Source organism: Hyaena hyaena, unplaced genomic scaffold (genome assembly GCF_003009895.1).
Source record: "Hyaena hyaena isolate Hyena2069 unplaced genomic scaffold, ASM300989v1 scaffold_36, whole genome shotgun sequence".
NCBI lineage: Eukaryota > Metazoa > Chordata > Mammalia > Carnivora > Hyaenidae > Hyaena > Hyaena hyaena.
Window position 1 is genome coordinate 4,296,328 of NW_024080668.1, and position 21,826 is coordinate 4,318,153.

The following is a 21,826-nucleotide window of genomic DNA, read 5'->3' on the forward strand; positions in this document are numbered from 1 at the left end:
CAGACTCCAGGCTCTGAGCTGTCAACACAGAGCCTGAAGCTTGGCTCGAACCCATGAACCGTGAGATCATGACCTGAGCTGAATACTGGCGTTTAACAGACTGAGCCACCCAGCCGCCCCTCAGAGGATTTTTTTAAAAGGACAAAACAGGGAATTAAGGCAGCCCAGGGTCCGAGTTCAGTTCAGAGCCAAGAAATCATTTAAACCCATCTTTCCTTTGCTAGCTCACTGTAACTTCTCTACATTGGCCACCCATTTCACGGCCTGATTCTTGTGACTGGATCCCGTTTCATCTCTCCATATCTACACTGAAAAGAGCAGCTCATCCAAGTGGGCACATGGTGATAGATAGTTCCTTGTGACTCAGTTTCCTGTGCAGAGAGATGTCTAAAGCATATTCATCTCCAAGGTGTCCATAAGGCTCTAATACTAGCCCAGGTATCAATCTTTACCAAAATGCCAATGACATTTATATTGCAGAAATAGAAAAAGTCATCCTAAAATTCATATGGATTTGCACGGGGTCATGAATAGCCAAATTAATCTTGAAAAAGAACAACATTGGACGTCTCACATTTCCTGATTTAAAAGTTCACTGCAAAGCTGTGGTAATCAATACAATATGGTATCAGTATAAAGACAGACTATAGAAAAATAGAATAGACTAGAGAGTTCAGAAGTAAGCTCGTGCATATATGATCAAGTGATTTGGGGCTGGAATTTTTTTTCCCAAGATGCATTTTGCCCAGGCCAAATGAGAAGGACCATTTCTGGGGTATCTGTGAGCCCTGTGACCATGCCTGGGGTCTCCTTTTCAGCACCAACAGGAAAGAAACCCTAAGTGAGGAGCAGTACGAGTGAGAGCACTTTGCTCTAGACTGATTCATTTCTCAAGTGATCTAACTTAGACTCTTAGGTTGTGGTGGTGGTGAGGGGTTCAGCAACGGATGGAATGTACTTTAGAACCTAACACAGAGACCCTCATATTAAGAAAGAAGAAATGAGGATCTCCCTTCAAGCCTCCTTTCCCCTCAAGCGTTCTGTCCTGTCCTTGCCCCATTACCATACTGCTCCTCGAGAGAGTGGTCTACACTCCCTGCTTCCCCATCCTGGACAAGCCACCCTTTTGTTCCTGGGACAGTGATGTCTTCCTTCCCCCACCATTCTGTAAGGCTCTGTCTGCTAGTGACTTTCCAGTGGTCAAATCCAGGGAACTTTTCGTTCAAAAATCTTATTTGTTTCAATTCTCTTTCCATCCCTCTGACCCCATTTTCACCACTTCTTTGGCAATTTCTTCTGGCCACCACTTAAACATTGATGCTCTCTGGTGTGCCCTCTGTCTCTCAGACCTCTCTGAGATGGGGACCTCTTCCCTAGCTCCCCTATGCAAAATGCTAATCCCTCTCCACCCCAGAACTCCCTACCCCCATACCCCTATTTATAGTTCTCCTTAACACGCATCACCATAAGCATACTAGATATTTATCAATTTATTACTATCTTCCCCATAAGAATGGGAGCCCATGGACGCAAAGATTCTGTTTTGTCCACAGCTGTATCCCCAGTGACAGGCACTTAGCTGATACTTAATAAGTATTTGTTGAATAAATGAAAGGAACTTTGACACGATCTTCAGGAAGTTCTTCAGTTCTGCTGTTTTTGTCTTAGAAATCTTTCTCAAATCTGCTCCTGTTGACTTTCTTCCCCATTCACTGCCTTAGATTAGGACCTGTCACCCCTTGCTGGGGCTGCCTTGATAGTCCACTCCTTCTCTAAAGCACAGTCCTCAGTGGCTCCTTCTTCTGTCCTCCCCCCCGCCCCCCCCAGATGTTCACAGGATAGATGCTCATTAATGTGTATCTGACAGCCGAGGACTTCCTCCTGGAAGACACATTGGGGAGGACCACAGTTTTGTCCCATTTCAAAGTGAGGTTCTGGGAGGGACCGACTCGCAGAGCTCACAGAGGTAGGCATTGATAAGTGGAGAAAGAACGAATTGGAGACAAGTGATGGATCCTGTTGAAACAACGTGGGAAAGACCCATGCCATGTGGATTGGAATCACTGTGGGGCAGAATTCTAGAATGAGTCATTACAACAGAGATCAACAGACACACAGGGCAGGGAGGGGCTGGAGAGAGAGAGAAAAAAAAGAAATTCAATCATGCTGAAGTCAGATAGGATTTCTACACCTGCCTACGTTAAAAAGCTAAAAATAGGGACATTTGGGGAGGAAAAAAATAGAAATCTTTTAATTCTACTGACACGGGCTATAAGGAGGGAAGTTTTCAGAGAAGGGTGTGTCTCTCACTCTTGGTAAAATTAGACATAGGACGATTTTATTTTGGGTATCCCAACTTTCCCTTTTTTCCTTCTTCCCTTCTTCTCGTTTTCCCTTGGGCTTATTCTTTCCATCTTCCTTGCTATCAAAATCTCTTTCTTGGGAAGAGTCTATTACATGGGACTTAATGTTATATGTTAGTAGAAGTAATTTACTTGTTAGTAGAAGCTTGTATGTGAAGCTAAATATGCTTAAATATAGCCACCATTAGAAAAATCTACATAGCCCGCTATATCCAGCACAGGACTAAAAACAGTGGTTGTTCAACAAATATTTATTGAAATACATTCAAAAAGCATCATTTATATGATCAAACTTTGGAAACCATATAAACAAGGGGAAACCATTGAAGAACCATTGATACATAGAAATATTGAATCGCTATAAACATATTTAGAAAGCCTTTTTGATGGCCTGGGAAAATGCTTATAATGAAATATTAAGGAAAATAAACAAGATTCCAGTTGCTACTCAATTCTAAAAATCATATGCATATACAAAGACAAAATCTGTGGGCATCTGGGGTTTGTGGGGTATTTCTAGTTCCTTCTTTCTACTTTTCTGTATTTTTGAATTACTCATAATTGGTATGAGATAAATATTTAAACAATAACATTGGTAACATTGGGAAGATTGATTTGGGAGAGGAACTATTTTTTAGGGGTCCCAGAAATCATAGCATGTTGGTGTGCTCTGGTGATCTAACATGTCGGAGGAGACAGGGAGGAGATACCAGCCTCTCTGTTAATGGAGATTGGCTGTTTGGCCAGGAAAGCATGGGGTTTTAAAGAGTGATACAACTGTGGCGAGCCTGACCTTTAAAGAAAAAGGGAGTATTTGGTAATATTAGCGCATTGGTGCTTTGAACGTGGCAGGCAGCCCTTTCTCTGGGAGGGTCACTGTGCTGGGCTAATAGGCTATTCTAGCATCTAGAACATTTTGTGCTCCTGATTCTTCCTCAGCTTTTGTTCCTTAAACACTCAAGCTTTGCTCAGGTGCTGGGACATGTTTATTTCCCCCGTGCTCCTCACCCTTACTGTATAAAATACAATTGTAAGATGATCTAAACCCTTTGTCCGTACCTCAGTGATATCCTAAATGCGGAGGTTTAAGAATTGAGGTTCTGTGCCTTTAGAAGAAAAATTAATATCTAATATCTTGCCTATACCATAAAATCTACGTAAAAGGTTAGTGATCTCCCTCAAGAGACCACAGATTTCAGCATTCATAAACAAGAAAACACTTCCTTCGGTTATTTCTGGAAATTCCTTTCAAACATCTGTGTTTTCTTCGAACTTCAGTAGCTTCCCACCTCCTTCCCCTGAGATCTGTTGCCACTCTGTGGGAGAGTAAACTTCATAGCCAGTTTCAAACAAACAAACAAACAAACAAAACCAAAGCAAAACCCTGCACCAGCCGTCTGTCTCCATCCCTCTCCAAATTTCTAATTTCCTGCCCTTAAAAAAATAAAAAATAAAAAAGTCCTAGGCTATCCTGTGTTTCAAGGATCTTAGGATCTAAATGGAGAGATTGGACAACTTTGAAAACCTAACCAAGCCTAATATTTTCTATTTATTATTTGCTAGTTATTAAAATATCCGCCTTCCCGTCTAAGGAAGGCTGGGCGGCAGGAGGGACCGCGGAGGCGTGGGGGGGAAAGTGTGAAAAGAAGAAACCCCAGCTCTGCCTGAAGACTGCGTGAGAAAGAGCCCGACTCCTCCGGCGGCTCCAGGCCGCGTTTTGCAGGCGGCCGCATCTGCCTCCCCGGTCTCCCTTACCTCCTTGATGTTCGGCACTATTTGTGGCCGGCGTGGTGGAAGGACACAGTGAGGTTCTCACCCCCGCCCCCCGCTCCCATCCCCAGTTCCATCAAAGCGAACCCGGGCCAGCGCAAGGATCTCCGACTTGCGAGTGTGCTGAGGCTGGGACTGTCACTCATTCTCCGATCCGCGCGTGAACGCAGCTCGGCAAGCCGCTGGCAGGAAGCAATTCTGCAAAAATAATCGTACTCAGCCTGGCAATTGTCTGCCCCTAGGTCTGTGGCTCTGCCGCCGTCCACGCGCTCTGCCAGGGGAGGGGGCACAGAATTTACCGCGGCAAGAACGTCCCTCCCGGCCAGCAGATTACAATGCTGCAAACTAAGGATCTCATCTGGACTTTGTTTTTCCTGGGAACTGCAGGTACATTTTCAGATTATGATTATCCTCAGTCTGATGGACTGATCGACCCCTCCTCCCTCCTCCCCCCCGCGGGGATACTGCTATTTGGGGTGGCTTTACGTGGAATGCTAAGGGTGGTCATTGTGGTTGAGCCGAGGAAGGAGCGCGTCGCCCCTGCTGCCCCGCCGAGCCCCGCGCTCCCCCGGGCTGCGCCGGATCCGGGCTGCCTCCCCGCGCGACGAGCGCCGGCCGCGCCCCCGGCGCGCCCGCCCTTCCCACTTCGTGTGCCCGCGGCGCGGGGAGCGGAGCCGGCGGCTCCCGGGGACGCTCCCGGGGACGCCGTGGCCGCGCCGGTGCAGGGCAGCGCTCCTTCCCGACGCGGGCGGCGGGGCGGGGCTGCCGCGCGAGCTCGGGTTCCGCGGGGCAGGGGCTCGGGAGCCCCGGCCCCGGGGAGAGTGAACAATAAGGCCGGGGCGGCCGCCCCATCGTTATTTCCCCGGGTCTGATAAAGTGGGGCTCGTCGCCGTCGCGCCCAGCCCCCCACCTCCCCCGCCCCCGCCCGCGCTGGATAACGGTTTGCAAAATGGGGCGAAAACGGGCAGAATCTCAGGGCTGTGTGGCCGTTCTTGCACCCTCGTCGATATGACGTTAGGTTTTCATTTGCCAAATCGCTGGTTACTTGCAAAGCCTGCTCTCGGCCGGGAGCACAGAGGGATGGGAGGGCCGAGCGCCGCGTTTTGACAGGAGGAAGTGCGGAGGGGCGGAGGGCGAGGAGGGCGTGATCGGGCTGCCGGGTGTGTGTGTGTGTGTGCGCGTGTGTGCGCGCGCGTGTGCCTTCACACGCACCGCGAGCCCCGTGTTGCACGGCGCGCGAGAAGAATGGCAGGTAGCCACCCGCAGCACCTCGCCCCAGCCTCCTTTCTTTGGGCGAGGTTCCCTGATCCTTGCAAAGTGCGAACAATAGGGAGCTGAGGGGGAGACAGCCGAGGGATGCGCCGCCGCCCCAAAACCGTCGGCGGCCGGGAGGGAGGGAGGGTCATTTCATTTAGGGCATTTCCACCCCGGCCTCCCTTGGAGATTCTTCTGTGCGCGCCCAACCTCCCCGCCAGCTGCTCTCCCCACCCCACCCCACCCCACCCCACCCAGGGATTTATGCTCTGGCGTGGACGATCGGGGAGGGAGAAGAAATGGAGCAGGGGCCTCAGAGAGCTGGGTGGGGTGGGCGCGTATTCCGGGCGGGGTGCGTGTGCCGGAAGGCGCCGGGCGAGAGCGGGGCGGAGGGGACGGTGAGTCCCGGAGGCCGCTGCCTGGTGCCGCCGCCGCTGCCCTAGACGGCCGGCCGCGGGTGGGGGAGCGCGCGGGGCGGGCGCTCCCCGGGCGGCACGGGAGCAGCCCGGGCCGCCGCCTCCAGCCAGCTCGGGTCCCTCTCCCTTGGCGACCAATCAGAGCGAGGCTGGCTGGGCGGGAAGCCGCGAGAGGCTTTTATTGCGGCGCGGGTGGCGGCCGGCACCGTCTCCCGGTGTTCCAGCCTAACGGTCTCGCTCGCCCCCCGCCAGGAGAAACCCCACCCCGCGGCCGGCCCCGCGGCCCGGAGGAAAGGAGGATGGAGCCCAGGGGTCCCCGGACGGTCCGGCCCGCGCGTGCACGCTCGCTCGCGCCTCTGTCACGCAGCCCCGGGGCGTCCCTTCCGCCCCCCGAGCGCGCACACCCTGCCAGCGTCTTCCAGGCAGGAGCGCGTCGTCTGGGAGGGCGCCGGGCTAGGCGCACCGACGCGCGTGCGCCGACCGGCCTGCTGCGGGCCGGGGGCGAGGCTGGGGGCGGGGCCGAGGGGGGCCGACGCGGCCCCCAGCTGCGGGGCAGCCCCAGGCGGCAGGTCGCCGGGTCCCTCCGCCACCTGGCCGCGACCGCAGCGGGCTTGCCCTTTTCCGAGGTGCCGGCGGATCTCTGCGCGCGCCTTCCTCCCCTCGAAGTGGGGGCGTGGCCACGGAGACCGGCTCTTTGGGGGGCCGTTGGGAGGGATCGCGCGCCTACCTTCCACTACGGTGATGGGTGTAACCTTCGGTGTGGGGGTGTGAGGGCAGGCGCACGCTGGTACCCGCCCAGGGCGTCCCAGATTGGGATGCGGTGGCTGCCCAGGCAAGGGTGGCATTCTGATCACTGTTCCCTGGAGGGAAAGCGACCTCGGTCCGGCCTAGGGCCGTGAGGATGGGGACAAGGCAGAACAAGAAACGTATACAAGGTTGCCTAACAAAGAAGTTGAACGGTTTTCCAAAGAGAAATAATTTTCCATTGAAGTATTGATAATTCCACAGTTAAAAATAAAAAATAGAAGCCTTCAAGTCAGAGGATCAGGACGAAAATAAAAACAGTATTATGTACACCTAGGCACATATATGTAAATGTGTATACATAGTAATAATTATTATTATAATAGTAATATCATTATCATAATTATTTTGGCCTCAAATGTATCATCTTCAGGGACAATGGTAATTCAGTCTCCGCACTCCACACGGTGCATGTGAAAATGTAAATACAACGTATTCTGCCCTTAACCCCAAAGGAAATCAGATCTTGGCCCCTCTCATTTTGTTGGTTTTTGCTCTTTCGGAATAAAATGAAAGGTTGCGGAATTACACAGCAAATTTGAGTTTATTCTAACAACAATTTTGGACGTTTTGTGGAAAAATTGAATGATTTGGAATGGCTAAGTCATGTCTACTTGAGAATTTTACAATCCTCTTCCAATTTTATTTGCTAGAGTAGAGGAATGAATAGGACTGGTTTTCTAACAAGATAGCACTGGATTAAGAACAAAGGGCACCTTTGCTACCTCTCAGGGGGCAGCCAGCGTGTATATGAGTCTATAGAACATCCCTCACTAATGAATCATCAAGGTGTGTTTCAGCCACGTTTGCTGCGAGTACAGTTATGTCAAGCTATATTATTTTTGTTGATTATTATTTGAAGGTCAGAAATGTGTGTTTCTGAACTAGATGTAACTGAATATTGAAGAATGTGGAAGACCTTGACTGATTCTATCCCCAAGCCAAAAAGTTAATTTTTCTTTCAACAAATGTTAGCCTAGGTTAAAATACTGGAAAGAACTCAGAATTTGTTTAAAATTCAACAGAGTTAGACACAAAAAGAATATAACCCAGACAGTGTGGAAGTGTGGCCTGTCCTTTATTTCATAGTTTTCAAGGTACTATTCCTGCTGTGAAGGTTCTAAAGATGTACCAATCATGCTGTTTTCAGTAGTGCAAACATTTACATTTTTTAAAGTCAGTTTTTCAAGAAGCTTCCCCCTTTTATTCCCCCAACAGATTGAACCTGATGACTTTTTTTTCCAGATGTGCTTCCCCAGGATGCACTTTTTAAAAAATAATAGTGGAGTAGCAGAAGATAGCAGGGCATCATCTTGTTCAATAAAAGAGGTTTATCCAAGTCTCTGTGCTAATTGATTAAACTAAGGATTTGTTGATGTAACTGGTGGACTGTTTCTTGAGCTTGATAGTATAAGAATTAAGGCAGTAATTGTTTGCAACCCCCACCCCCCACCAAAGCCGGAAATCACGGTATGGGTGTGGTCTTTGCAAGGGCTTAGGCACATGGAAACCAATGATTCTAAGAGTTTTGCATAGTGCTTCTCTCTGGAGTACAGTCATCATTAATCGAACTCCTCAGATCGGTAATAGGTAATTTAATGTACGTAATCTGTATCTGTATTTTTCTGTCACAGGGAACAAGGTCTTAATTACCTTTCAAAATAAATAGCACCATTTTCTCATTCAAAACCTAATCTTTAGACATGACAGATGTTTTTGTTTGCTACAGAACTCAGTTTCTTAAATTATAGACAGCATCTCGTAAACTTTACACTGCCTGAAATATAGACTTTGGAATTTCTGGTCCAACCACTTAATTTTTTTTTTTTTTATAATATCACCACGTATGTGGGTTTTTTTAAATGTTTTATTTATTTCTAGGAGAGAGAGAGAGAGAGAGAGCGTGAGCAGGGGAGGGTCAGAGAGAGAGGGAGTCACAGACTGAAACGGGCTCCACGCTCTGAGCTGTCGGTCAGCACAGAGCCCGATGCGGGGATCGAACCCACGAACCGCGAGATCATGACCTAAGCGAAAGTCAGACGCTTAACCGACTAAGCCACCCAGGCGCCCCAACCACTTAATTTTTTAAGGTGACAAAGCCTCTATTTAAGAAGAGGTTTGATGAATTCCCCATATTTACGTCTTCGGTGTTAAAGAACCGTGGCTGCCCTCCAGACTGAAAGTGACTTCAATGCTACTGGCAGACCTCCAAAAATATTTTACAGACAGTCCTTCCTGTCTTCGTGCGAAATAAGTGATTGACTACCTGTTGCTAAAGAACGGTTTGAACTTTGCCTGCCAATCGTGGGTTTGTGGTGATGGAGAGCAGAAGCAGCCGGCAGGGTGGGGAGAAGGGACCGCACCTGCCGCTGCCCATCTTCTGGGGACAGGCCGCCAGAGAGGAGACAAAGGCATGTGAACAAGGCTCTCTGATACTGTTGAAGTGTTGAGTTTTCAAGCCCACGGATATTTCATGGTGTCAGGATAAACAGTTTAATGTCGCTTCCATATCTGATAATTCCTCAGTTTAGCGTTCTGACAAACGTATAGGCTAAGGAACATCTGGATCTTTAAAAGAAATGGCAGCAAGTCACAAATAGCATTTTACTAGTCTTAAAAATGGGTTACAAATCAGACACAATTGGAACCGTGAATCAACTGGCTATGTAGTAATAATGAGCACTTGGGTTTTGAGTTAAAAAAGACTGAGGTTAAGATTCCTTGAGTTAAAGAGAGGAGAAATGAGTAAAATTCAGAAGAGAGTTCATACGTGTCTTGAAAGAGAAGGTCTCTGAGCAATACTGTTAAGAGGTGGCCTCTGAGGAAGAAGGGGATGCCCAGGGAGGACCCCTCTGAATGAATCCTAAGGAGTAGGCGTCTATGAGGCCTGGAGTTTACTGTGAGGGAACAATCCGAGTGAAATAGTCATTGGTAACGGGAAGATGTGCTTATGACAGTAGGGCAATGACATCTGGAAGCCCATTTGAAGGCCCAGTCATGTCACGTTCAGCCCTTCTCGTTATTAGTGTTAACTCTTGGTGCCAACCCTTAAAACCATCCGCTGATGTAAAGGGATGTAAATCATTTGGCGTTGCTCATGGTGTCATTATGCCCTTTCATTTCGCCGTGTGGAAACGCTCTCTCTCTGCTGAAGATGCTCATTAGGGGCATTGCCGTTTGATGTTGGTCTGCGTGCCAAATGGCAGCCTTTCAGGCCGCTTCAATACATTACAGTTAAGGCGCTTTTAGGCCGCGTCTCCACACAGCCGCTGAGTTCATGGTTTTCAGCTAGGGTGACACCCTTCTCCCTTCCTGCACTGTTAGTTTAGCTTCCAAGCAGTTGGAGACTCGAACATGATTACACAGAAGAGATAAGCCCTCTGCTCTGTCTCGAGTATGCCTGCTTTTTTTTGGGGGGGTGGGGGGAGGTTTTAATAAACCTGTTGTGCATTCTGTTCCTGCCAGATACATGTAAATATGTCTTCCTTTGAATTCAAAGACCACATCACTGATAGGACTTGAAAGGCTTCTGTGTAACCTGTATTGCATTCTGTATTCTCACCCAGGACTTTCTGATGGGCAGCTGCAAACACTGGCCTGTTTTCTGTCAGTGTCATCCCTGAGATAACGTGTGACAGGCCTTTGGGATCTGATTACCTCATCCTTTAGGAATATCCATAGTAATGTTATAGCGTTTTGACATTGTGTTACATTAGGTATTCCCTTAAGCAGTTGACCAAATATATTTATTGAGTGCCAGCTCTGTGCGGAATTACAAAGGATTGAGATGGCATCCTTTCTACTGTCAAGGAACCTGGAGGGCAGGAGGGTGGGATTGCATGGAGTTTAAGAGCCAGGGGCCCACAACCCAGGGTCGAAAGCCCAGCCGTTCATATCCCTTATTTGCCGTCCAGTTTGGGACCAATCCTATGGCCTCCCCAAGCTTCAGCTTTCTCTTCTGCAAAATGGCAAAATCAGCAGTGCCCCTATGTTAGAGTGGTGAATATGTTAGAGAGCACAGGACTTCAGTGCGTGCAGGGCATGTTTATTGATGAGAAAGAGAGGTGTATATGGAGCTAGAAAAAAATAATATTCAAACATAGTGCTCCTTCCAGGACTCAAAGAAGGATATTCTGAGAACATGACTTCTTCAGTGACTAGAATTTGACTTTAAAAAATCTTGTTGATTATGCCTGCATTGTGTCATGTTGCTTGTGAATATGTTAGAAAAGTGATCTCCTATTAAGGCTGAAAGCCATCAGCACAAGGGTTGATTGGGTTTCATGGGGCCTGAAGGATGTACATTTTGAGGGCCCTTTTAAGGAAAATGCAGCTCTTCTGCAAAATTTTGGAGATAAGTGACCGTGAGAACACATCGCAGGTCCCCGTGCCACAGAGCCTTGGAAGGAGCCCATGCAATGTGGGGGCCCTGCAGACATCTGCCTCAGTGCCAGCAACTGGGTTTTGGTCTGCTTCAGTCCACTTGCTTCAGAATATAGGCTGACTGTTCCAGTGTGTCAAGCACGTATCTCCCTCCTGAAGGTTGTTTGTGCGGTGCTTTGAAGATCGGAATCGTACATCAAAATCAAAATTATTTTTGGAAAGAAGAAGCCATTTGACCTTTATTTTACAGAAAATCATACGTGAGACCTGAGTTGATTTAATATTTCTCCCTGCTTATATTTTTGTAAATTACTCACTGGAATAAAATAAAGTAATTGCTATTATTATTCAAATGAGTCAGACATAAGTGCCCTACTGGCAGGGCAGGAAGTGTTTTTGCCAACTAAAGGCATATGCCATGTTGGAGAAGAGACTCAGATTCTGTGTTAGCTATCTACAAGGAAAGAAACTGCATCGATAATGCCCATAATTATGTCTTAATCATCATCGTTCAATCCCAGACTCTTGCTCTGCGTTGTATCATCTAATCTTCATATCGTTTGTTCACTAAGTATTTATTGAGTGGGTGTTCTGGGAATCCAGTGGTTAACATACATCAACTCTGTCTTCATGGAACTTCCAGTCGAAGTGTGGAGGGATACGGACCTTAAACAAGTAACACACACGTAGTATTTCTAGTCCCATATTCTGATAAAAACTAAGGAAAGGAACAGGATACTCTGTGAGATTATTGAGGGGATCCCACCTTTGTGTGGTTGGGTGGGATGAGGAGATGACATTTATAAAACTCTGTGAAATAAAAACAGATGGTATTCTCATTTAAGGTCTGGTTGATTGACTGCTTAATTCAGCAAACACTGAATCACCACACACATTCTTGAACTCCATTTAATTAAGCAAACTTTCCTGACATCTTGACAAGACCAAGTTGCTTCCGGAATTGTTCTTGTTTTCAGATTATAAAGTCGAGGGAGCTATGGTTCTGACTCTGGAGTTCACCATGTAGTGTGGGAGAGAGACATACCATATCCTTATAAACAGAGACATGAATTAAATGCCATTGAAGCACAAGGAAGGAAGCCATTAACTCTGCTTGGGACCCCTTGAGCTGGGTGGGCTCCATGGGCCTCCACTCCATGGAGCAGGAAGAAGAGGCGATTCAGGTGGTGGAGAGATGAATGCACAGGGTGATGCTGAGGGAACAGCGTTGGGGGGCTTGGGGAGAAGTGGCCAGATATTAGGGGGGAAAGCCCCAGAAGGCCAGACTGTGTCAGGTCTTGAAATAGAAGCTGATGCCGAGAAAGTCTAAGTGGCTTACAGGGGCGAAGCTGGGACCATACTTGCATAGTTGACTGCATCTTAATCATGTTCTGCAGTGAGGACCATTTGAACACAAATTTGCTTGGCATCTGCTGGAAGTGAGGGAGGGGTGACGGGGGGAGGGGCAAGCCAAGAGCTTTGGAGTCTGACAAGTCTAGGTTGAGTCCGCTCAGTGTAAGTGACATTCTGCACCTTGTAGCACTTCTGGGCCTGCCTCCCCCTGTCTGTAGAATGGCGATAATGACACTTGCCCTTGTGGGTTTTGTTGACCTTAAATAATATCTCATACGTCAAACGAGTAATACGTCGTAGGCACTCAACGTGTGTTTTTTCAAAAGTTCGTCTTGAACAGAGGTTTTCTTTGAAATGTTTAGGAAATAAGGTGTACTGTGAATATGATGTGCAAAGTTCTATGCGGGGGGCTGGGGGGAAGACAAGATAAGAATACTGTACCAGTCCTTCGGAGGCTTTCAGATGTTTGGGGAGGAAAACACTTAGTTCAGACAGTTAGGAAACCGTGAATCATTGCCTAAAAGAAGGAGGCAGATATTAATTGTGAGAATTGTTAAGAAAGACAAAAATCATCACATCATCTCAGTTCATTTTAATGCCCAGAAGAAGGTGTGGACGAGCTAGTATTTGATGTGGACCCTCACAGGTGTAAGGACAGATAAGTAGAGTGAGAACCCATTTCTCTGTAGAACGGGATGGATGTAGCTAGAGAATTGGTCTTGAAGAACACTGAAAGCAGACTGGAGATTGGGCCAGGTCTTATTAAAATCTTAAATGCTAGACAAAGGAGAGGGATGTTGGAGAACTCATTTTCTAAAATATTTAAGGGTAGGGGCGCCTGGGTGGCTTAGTCGGTTAAGCGTCCGACTTTCGCTTAGGTCATGATCTCGCGGTTCGTGGGTTCGAGCCCCGCGTCGGGCTCTGTGCTGACTGCCAGCTCAGAGCCTGGAGCCTGTTTCAGTCTGTGACTCCCTCTCTCTCTGACCCTCCCCTGCTCGCGCTGTCTCTCTCTCTGTCTCTCTCCTAGAAATAAATAAAACATTAAAAAAAAAATTTAAAAAAAAAAATAAAATAAAATATTTAAGGGTATATTCTATGATAACACTTGAACGTCTGCTGTACTAGACTCTGTGTTTGATGCTAGCTCAGAATTTGCAAGGAGGGAAACAGGAGTAAACGGGTAGGGATCACTGCAGTGCTTGGAGGGTGTGTTAGTTTCTGTAGCTGGAGCAAATAGTGGGTTAGGGAAAGGATTTTTGCAACACAAAAATCAAGTTTTATAAAATTTTATAAAAATTAAATTTTTGTGTTCCAGAGGGGCTTGTTAAAGGAATCCAACCGTGATATAGTTTCTAAAACAGACAATCTTAGAAAGTACACTTGTAGTGGTTTTGGATAAGGATAGAAAAGGCACACAGCTGAGAGGTTAGAGATGACAAATGACCCAGCAGGGGTAGATGATAGATCCAAAATGTTAGGCGACTGGGAGAGAGAAAGCTTTTTAAGGTGCAGACTGGAGGGAATGAACTCATGGAGCTGTGAGCATGATGGAGAAATTGAGAAAAGGCGTTACCTTGGAAAAACGATAGACCTCAGTTTTACATACAATAGGTTTTAGAGAAAATAATTGGGCATCCTGGTATCTTAACTTCTAGGTCAGTATTTTTCAGTTGTGGGTGGTAAAATCTATTTAGTAGACTTTCACCGGCATTGAAAAAAAAAGGAAAGGAAGGAAGGAGGGAAGGGAGAAATAGAGGAAAGAGGGAGTGGAATGGAATGGAATGGAATCTTGTATGTATCTTTGTATCTTTGTAGCAAAAAAAAAAAAAAATTGTGAAACATTTATTGACCCAGTTGTGATGGAAAAACACATCTAATTATGGCTTAGATGAAAATAATGTCATAGATAAAGGAATATAGGATTAGACACAAGCTGAGCCAATCTGTGGGAGAGAGACCCAATGGTCTGGGGGCATCGGGAGCAGCAATGACAGCAGACATACTTACTGAGCATCTACACAGTCTCTTAGCTGTAGGTGTAAAACAGAGCCCCCAAAACTCAACAGTACAAATCCTTGTTGGAAAGCCTACTCTCTAGTAGAGAACGAAAGGGCAACTGGGAGTACCAGGTAGCATCTAAAGCCAGATACGTGGCTAAGATTTCAGAGGCAGAGGAGAAATGACCTGGGCACTAGGGCGGTTGGAGAATTCTTCCTGTTAGTGACAGCTAGGGGCTTTGTAGACAGGATTTCGCTTTATATCTAGGAAGCATGAATGACATAGGTGATGCCTTGCATGTTTGGGAGGAAGCTCCAGGGAGCCCAGGTGGCTGGGGGAGGAGACGGGGAGGGGACCAAGAAGACTCAGGGGTTATAGTAGTCTATATTTTTATTCCTTTTCAGTGGAGAGAAAACACCATGGGTTATAATCAGTGTATTGTGCAATCTTTATCACACCCGAAATATTTGTGTTGTAGTATTTATGTAGTATTTAGAATTGCATTTTAGCCGTAACTTGGAAGGCGATATTGAACCAAAGAGGGGAGCCAGAGCCTAGTGGTGTGAATGCCTAGGTTAGAGAAGAATAAAGTTAAGTGGACAAAAGTTAGAAACAAATGGTGTTTATAATACTGACTCTGTGATTTAAACAAATTTCTGTCACTCCTTAAGACTGGAAGAAGACACTTTTTTTATACTGAGTTTTCTCTAATGAGCATACATTGCTTTATATTTGGATTGTAAAGCAAATACCATTTTAAAAAGTGGGCAGTATTACCTAACTTGGGTTATACATGTACGGAAGATGAGGCACAAGTAGAAAACTTGGAATTTGTTTCAGAGGAGAGTGGGGATCTTAGAGAAGTTTAGTTGTTTTGTGAAATTCACATTCTCAGAGCCAAAGACAGAGGAGGGTACTTGACCCCTGTGATCCAGGGTACTTGACCACAAAGAAGGAAGAATGGGGTGTTGAGGGGGGGAAGGCTTCAGACTGAGGGGCCATCTGGGCACAAGGAAAAAGAGCCAGGCCATGAACAAACCTTGCAAAGGACAATGGGATGGGGTCACCTGAGAAGAAGAGGTTAATGTTAGAGGGTTTTCTCCCCAGAGGTTTCATTTATCATGGCAGGTGATAATTTTTAGACACAGTTTTATTTTTTCGCACCAGTGCCCGTGATATCCGTACCTTTATTCTATACCTTTAAAAAAGGTTTGTTGATAGCGTAGTCTTTTGAAGTTTGTTCAGATTGTCACAAATTGGCTGCATTGCTTTTATGAGATTGGCAGAAGAGAGGACATGGGCGTGACTGCCTCCTGATGTTCTTTTATTCATACTGCATCTGTCAGTGTCCTTTCTGTCTGCGTGAGATGCTGCCAGTCGCTAGTTAAGCTGCAGTTGCTGTATGAGAGTCGGATTCAGGGTACAACATGGAAGGCTTAAAGATCTGATGTCAGGAGAACGTGGAGATGCAAATCCAGTGCAAGCTCTTTGGTCTGAGTTATAATTACAAATTATCTTCCTTTCTTAATTTAGTATCTCCTTTTAGTGTTACAGAGTGGTGCATACTGTAGGGGGCGCCCTGGGGGCCTTTGATATCGAATTTGGCATTTTGCACCCTGGCTCTCCTGCTTTCTGTGACCTTGAGCCAGTTATTTAATCTCTCCAATGCTCAGTTTTTTTCTCTGTGGAACAGCAATAATAATACCTCCCTTATAGGGTTATCATGAGGACAAAATGAGGTAATTTATGCAACTGTCTGGCACAGGGTAAGCTCAGTAATTTTTTCCCATTTTCCTTCTTTCTGTTAAAGTTCACAGTGAAGGGGTGCACAATTAGTGTTGGATTTAAGTATTGATTATAATTAGAATCACATTTTTTCCCATTTAGTTTTCATTCTCTGAGAGTTCAGGATCACCATGAATTGCAACTGAGTTAGAAACACCGTGGCTGATTGCTTAGCCATTTCAACTCCTTTGGAAGCAAAGTGTGGTAGATCTTGGTTTTGAAAAGTAGAATTTTAAAAAATAAATTGGTTTATATAGATTCTCCTTTCTATTTGCATAGGGTTAATATTAAACCTGTCAATTCACCATAATAGTAAAGCCATAAGATTTAGTGTACTTAAATAATGGTGTGCTAAAGATCATATTGGTGATACTTCCTTAATCTGGAAGTCATTTGTCTAGCAACCTTAAATCTTTGGAGCATGAAGCATGAAGAATATGGGGGGAAATGAAGAAGAAAGAGAAAGACACCTCTGGAGAGCTAAAATAGATATCCCAAAGTCCATGCATTTAATTGTAGGCACTTGACCTATAGGGGAAGCCTTTTGGCCTTTTTAAATTTTTTCCCAGAAAGAGTGCATATGTTCTAATTATTATCCCAGCTTCTACCACATTTAGAAGGACTCCTAGACTCAGACTAGAACCAAGGAAACATGACTACTAGGTATAGGTAGTAAGAAGATGTAGTAGCTTGGGTGGAAAAATAGGAAAAGCAGATTCAAGAACACAAAAAACGTATCAGTCTTAGCCATTTACTTTTTGATTAAAAAATGCCAAGGGAATGTCTGTAACATAGTGCACCATAAATAATGAGTGTTTATAATTAAGCCTCATTTGGAAGATCCACCTATTGGCCCATTCAAGCAGCAGGCAACATTTATATGAATTAGTTTATGGAGCATGTGTCTTTCATGTTCAGCTCTGTGCTAAGCACTGAAGGAAGTAGGATTTCAAGGAGTCTCCATGTAGTTGCAAACATAAAACAGACATAAGCGTAGGTACCTTTGTCTTCACCAGTGGGAAGTTGGAATGGAAGAGGTAATATAATTAGTGTTACTCATATGGAAACATCAGTCATGAGACATTCTAATCCCCAATAGTTTAGGACAAAGGAGATTTCATATTTCATTCTTATAGAGTGACCTTGTTATATATAGCTTCTCAGCTTAGTTTAAATTCCATAGCTATTTACTTACCATTAAGAGAAGTTGTGTCAGCCAGTCTCTCTCTCTTCTCTACTACATTATAGTAAGTATATATTGAGATTAAAGATCCTAACTATTCAAGCAGTGGGAATTCATTGGTAATCATTCCTCCCTTTCTTAAATTCAATTTTTAATCTTAGCAAAATGATATGCCCACATTGTTTAATAAGTTAAATCATTTTATAAAACTTGAAACATTGTTCCCCTGCCTCAACCCGTACTACCCTTTCTTACCCCTCCCTTATCCTTCCTACTTCTGATTTTGACTTTCCTGAAGCAATCACTTCCTTTCATTTAGTGGTTTCTACCTTTTTTAATGCCCATATTTATACTTTCTTACTTTTTCAGTTTCAGGCATTATTTATTGACTTTTTCCTCTGGGAGTTTAGTATTCTTACAATAGTCTCTAGCCTCTTAGATCCTTTACCCTAGCCTCCCAATATAACAAAATTTTCCATTTTTTATTTAAACAGTATTTAATGTTTATATTTTTATCCCCATGTAAATATTATTCATACTGGGGCTTTGAGCAATTATATGATTTTATTACCTTTCTATATAACTTTCTGTCTTTCCTGAAGTTTATGATGGCATTAGTTTTTCTTTGCTTAATTTTCTATATACCTGTCATTAATTCATTGTCCAGTTCTCAGACTGACATGTAAATTCCCTCTCAATATGTTCAAATGTGGCTGTTTTCTTTCATCTTCAGAAGACATATATCCTAGACCTTACTTTCATTCTTCAGTTTTGACTGTTGGTTTTCTAGGCTTGCAGCAGTTAATTTATATTTGCCTGGTATACAATCCTCTAGATTGGAAATTATCCCAAAGAATTTTGAAGTTATTGCCCCATGTTTTCTAGCTTTCATTGTTGCATTTGGAAAGTCTAGTGCCTTCTGATTTCTGATATTTTGTAAAAACTGTGCTTACTTTTCCTCTAAAAGATCTTAGGATCTTCCCTTTGTCTACAGTGTTCTGAAATTCACAATGCTGTGTCATGTTGTAAGTCTGCTTTTATTTATGGGGGGGCGCTTCTCAGTGGGCCATTTTCATCTGGAAATTCATGTTTTTCTGTGCTAGGAAATATTCCTACACTATTTATTTGATATTTCCATATCTCTGTTTTCTCTCCCTTTTTTTCTGGAGCTCTTATTGAGAAGTTAGATTGCTCATCTAATTTTTTTTTTTTTTTTTGGTCTTTTCTCTCCTACATTCATTTCTTTGTCCCTGAAGCTCTTCACCCTTTACTTTCTGGGAGGTTTTGTCAACTTCTTGACAATTTTCATACTGGATTTTCTATTTTGCTAATGTATTCTTAATTTCTAAGAATTCTGTTTTATTGTCTGAGTGTCTTTTTGGTAGTTTCTTCTTCCTGTTCCTTGATACAACATCTTTTATGTCTCTTGAGCGTTTTAGAAAAAAATTTTGGTGGCACCTGGGTGGCTCAGTCAGATAAGCCACCAACTCTTGGTTTTGGCTCAGGTCATGATCTCATGGTTTTGTGAGTGCAAGCCCCATGTTGGGCTCAGCACTGGCAGCACGGAGTGTGCTTGGGATTCTCTGTCTCCTTTCTCTCTGCCCCTCCCCAACTCGTGCTGTCTCTCTCTCTCTTTCTCTCTCTCTCTCTCTCTCTGAATAAACTTAGAAAACTTTTCTTGTATCCTATATTATCTCTTTATCCTCTGAATTTCCCTTTATTATCTGTTTTAGTATCTCCTCGTCTTTCATATTGTTGCATTTTATTTCTCAAATTATAATGGTCCTTAGCCACCAGTTAGTAGTTGGGAGTGAGACACTTAAAAGCTGGGGAATGTCTGGGAAGCTGGGATGTGGTGGGGAACGTCCACATCCACTCATTAGTACCTGCATTTTTCTTGGGGGCTGGTCAGTTTAAGAGAGTCCAGTATTTTGCAGCCTGTGAGGTATAGATCTAACTTTTGTTTTTCTCTGAGCTGAATGGTTTGAGAATATTTTATTCCCTAGTAGAGATTTCACTGAATCCCTCTATTTTCAGTGGGGACACTTTGCTCTCAACAATGCCTGGCATTCCCCAAGAACAAATTCCCTGGGATTTAACCTCTTCAGCTAATAAACATTTGGTCTCCCTGGAGTGAAGAAGAGTTCAACATGGGAGATGAGATACAGGGCCCTCACCCTCGTGTGGCTTACAGTTGTGTGCATGTGTGTTGGGTTGACGTTAGTGGTATGAGAAGGGTTGTTGGCTTTAATTTTGAAGCAGCCGGCGAGAACCTCTGATGACCTGTCTCTTTCAGGGGTCACAGCTGGCACAAGGCAGAACACACATTTGAAACCTTTCATCTCACATGTTTTAGCATGGCATTTTTCAGATTTAAGGAAGCTGGCAGAACTTCTTTTTTGATGTTTATTTATTTTTAAATTTTTTTTAACGTTTATTCATTTTTGAGAGATAGAGACAGTGGGGGAGGGGCAGAGAGCGAGCGAGCGAGCAGGAGACAGAGAATCTGAAGCAGGCTCCAGGCTCTGAGCTGTAAGCACAGAGCCTGATGTGGGGTCAAACTCATAAACTGTGAGATCATGACCTGAGCTGAAGTCAGACGCTCAACTGACTGAGCCACCCAGGTGCTCCAATATTTATTTATTTTTTTGAGAGACAGAGAGATGGAGCATGAGCAGGAGTGGGCAGAGAGAGAGGGAGACACAATCCAAAGCAGGCTCCAGGCTCAGAGTTGTCAACACAGAGCCCAATGCAGGGTTTGAACTCAGAACCATGAGATCATGACCTGGGCAGAAGTCAGATGCTTAACGGACTGAGCCACCCAGGCACCCCAAAGCTTGCAGAATTCTTAAAGGAAAATGTTAATTTTCCAGGGGGTGCATTAAAAGCAAAGACCTAAGGAGATGAATGTTAAGGCAACCTAGAGGGACTGGACAATTTAGGGAGTTAGGGCCAGTTGTGAGGAGGCTGTTCTGTTTTGAAGAGCCTTTCCTCGACTAGGAAGTCCTCAAAAGATTCCAGGGTGCCTGAAATTCCACATCTCTTGGATATAAAGACAGGGCTTGGCAGTGACACTGTGAACCAGAAGAAGAGCAGTTTCATGAACACATTTGCAAATGGCTGTATCCCAGCCTTGTTGGGTAGCGGGAACATTGATTAGAAACATTCACTTAATCCAATATTTATGGAGGAACTCCAGTGTTCCATGGATTTGGACTGCACGTTGGAGATACAAGATGAATGTATTCGGTAGCTTTGTAAAAAATTCTAGACCACTTTCTAAATTGTTTTTGGTTACATGTGTAATATTTATTCCTTTGGAATGACACCAAAGACAACCTTGAAATGTCAGAAAAAGATAACTAAGAATTATTTATTCCTTTCTCCAATTTTCCCCTTTTTGTGTATGTAAGTTAAAAGTTATGCATGACATGTTTAAAATTTAAAATTTTCATTAAAGACAACCATCTGTCATAATGAAGCAGAAAAGGGACATCGTGTGGTATTCTTTGAAGATATGAGATTGAAAATGAGTCCGTTAACTGCCCTAGATTACAATTTGAGGTCATTTTGAGCTAAATTGGCTTTGGAATCAGAATTTAAATGATCGGTCAGACTCAATTAAGATAACTGGTCATGCAGACAGTTCATTCCCTTCCTCCCTTCTCATAAAAACAATATTTTTATTATTACAAATACTTCTTCACAGCTAAGTTAGATACAGAGATTTTTTTTTAGAAGACAAATATTTTGCACACTAATTGATTTGGATATCTATGTGTAATTTTGTGTCTAAACCAGTAACCCAGATGATCATTTATTATTTGGTGTTCTAGAGATATTCATGACAGATCCTTTTGAAGTCACTGGGGGGTAAATCAATACATTATTCTGTGTTATATTTCTGCTGCCTTGTGCAATATTAAGAGAATAACTATCACAAAGTCAGACAGTTAAATTACTTTATTTAAACACAATAACAATAAATGTGTGGTGGGGGGATATTTTAAGGAAACATAATTTGTAAATATGTGTAATTATTTCAACACCCCATATATGCGTTTCTAAATCTTAAACTTTTTCTTTGTGATAAGTGAGTTTAAAATTACATTCTCTTTTAACGAACTCAGCGTGAGAGATTTAAAATGATGAGCTCTCTCTATTGTTAAGTTGGTCTTCACTTTCATCTGTTTTGCTTATTTATAGACCAGAACAAATAAGTCAGTTCTTTTTGTTTTTTGTTACAAATTTTTTGTTACAAATTTCTTCATTTAGAATTTGAAAATTTTTGCAAAAAAAACCCAGCGTAAACCTCCAGCGAATGTGTTGGTGTTAGAAAACCGTGTAAACCTGCAGTTACACGTGGGGCTGGTTACATAGCTGATGCTGTTGGGAGAATCCAGGTGTATAAGTGACTTGCACTGGTTGGACCCGAACTTCACAAGGAAACTCAAATATCTCAAGTGATTTACCGGTGTCGCTGAAATGATGGGAGACTGATGGCATGCAGATGTCAG

The 21,826-nt window shown here is 44.2% G+C and overlaps 1 protein-coding gene across 17 annotated transcripts in view; it reads left to right on the top strand.

Moving 5' to 3' along the window:
* Positions 1-4,256: 4,256 nt before the first annotated feature.
* Positions 4,257-21,826, top strand: part of NCAM1 (neural cell adhesion molecule 1) — a 309,548-nt gene continuing 291,978 nt past the window's right edge. For 16 of the 17 annotated variants that reach the window (XM_039229153.1, XM_039229158.1, XM_039229160.1 and 13 more), the window contains exon 1: positions 4,272-4,520. In XM_039229153.1, coding sequence (XP_039085084.1) covers positions 4,469-4,520 — 52 coding nt within the window. In that variant the 5' untranslated portion in view covers positions 4,272-4,468. Of the gene's footprint in view, positions 4,521-21,826 lie in introns of all 17 variants that reach the window. The other variant, XM_039229165.1, reaches the window with a different exon arrangement.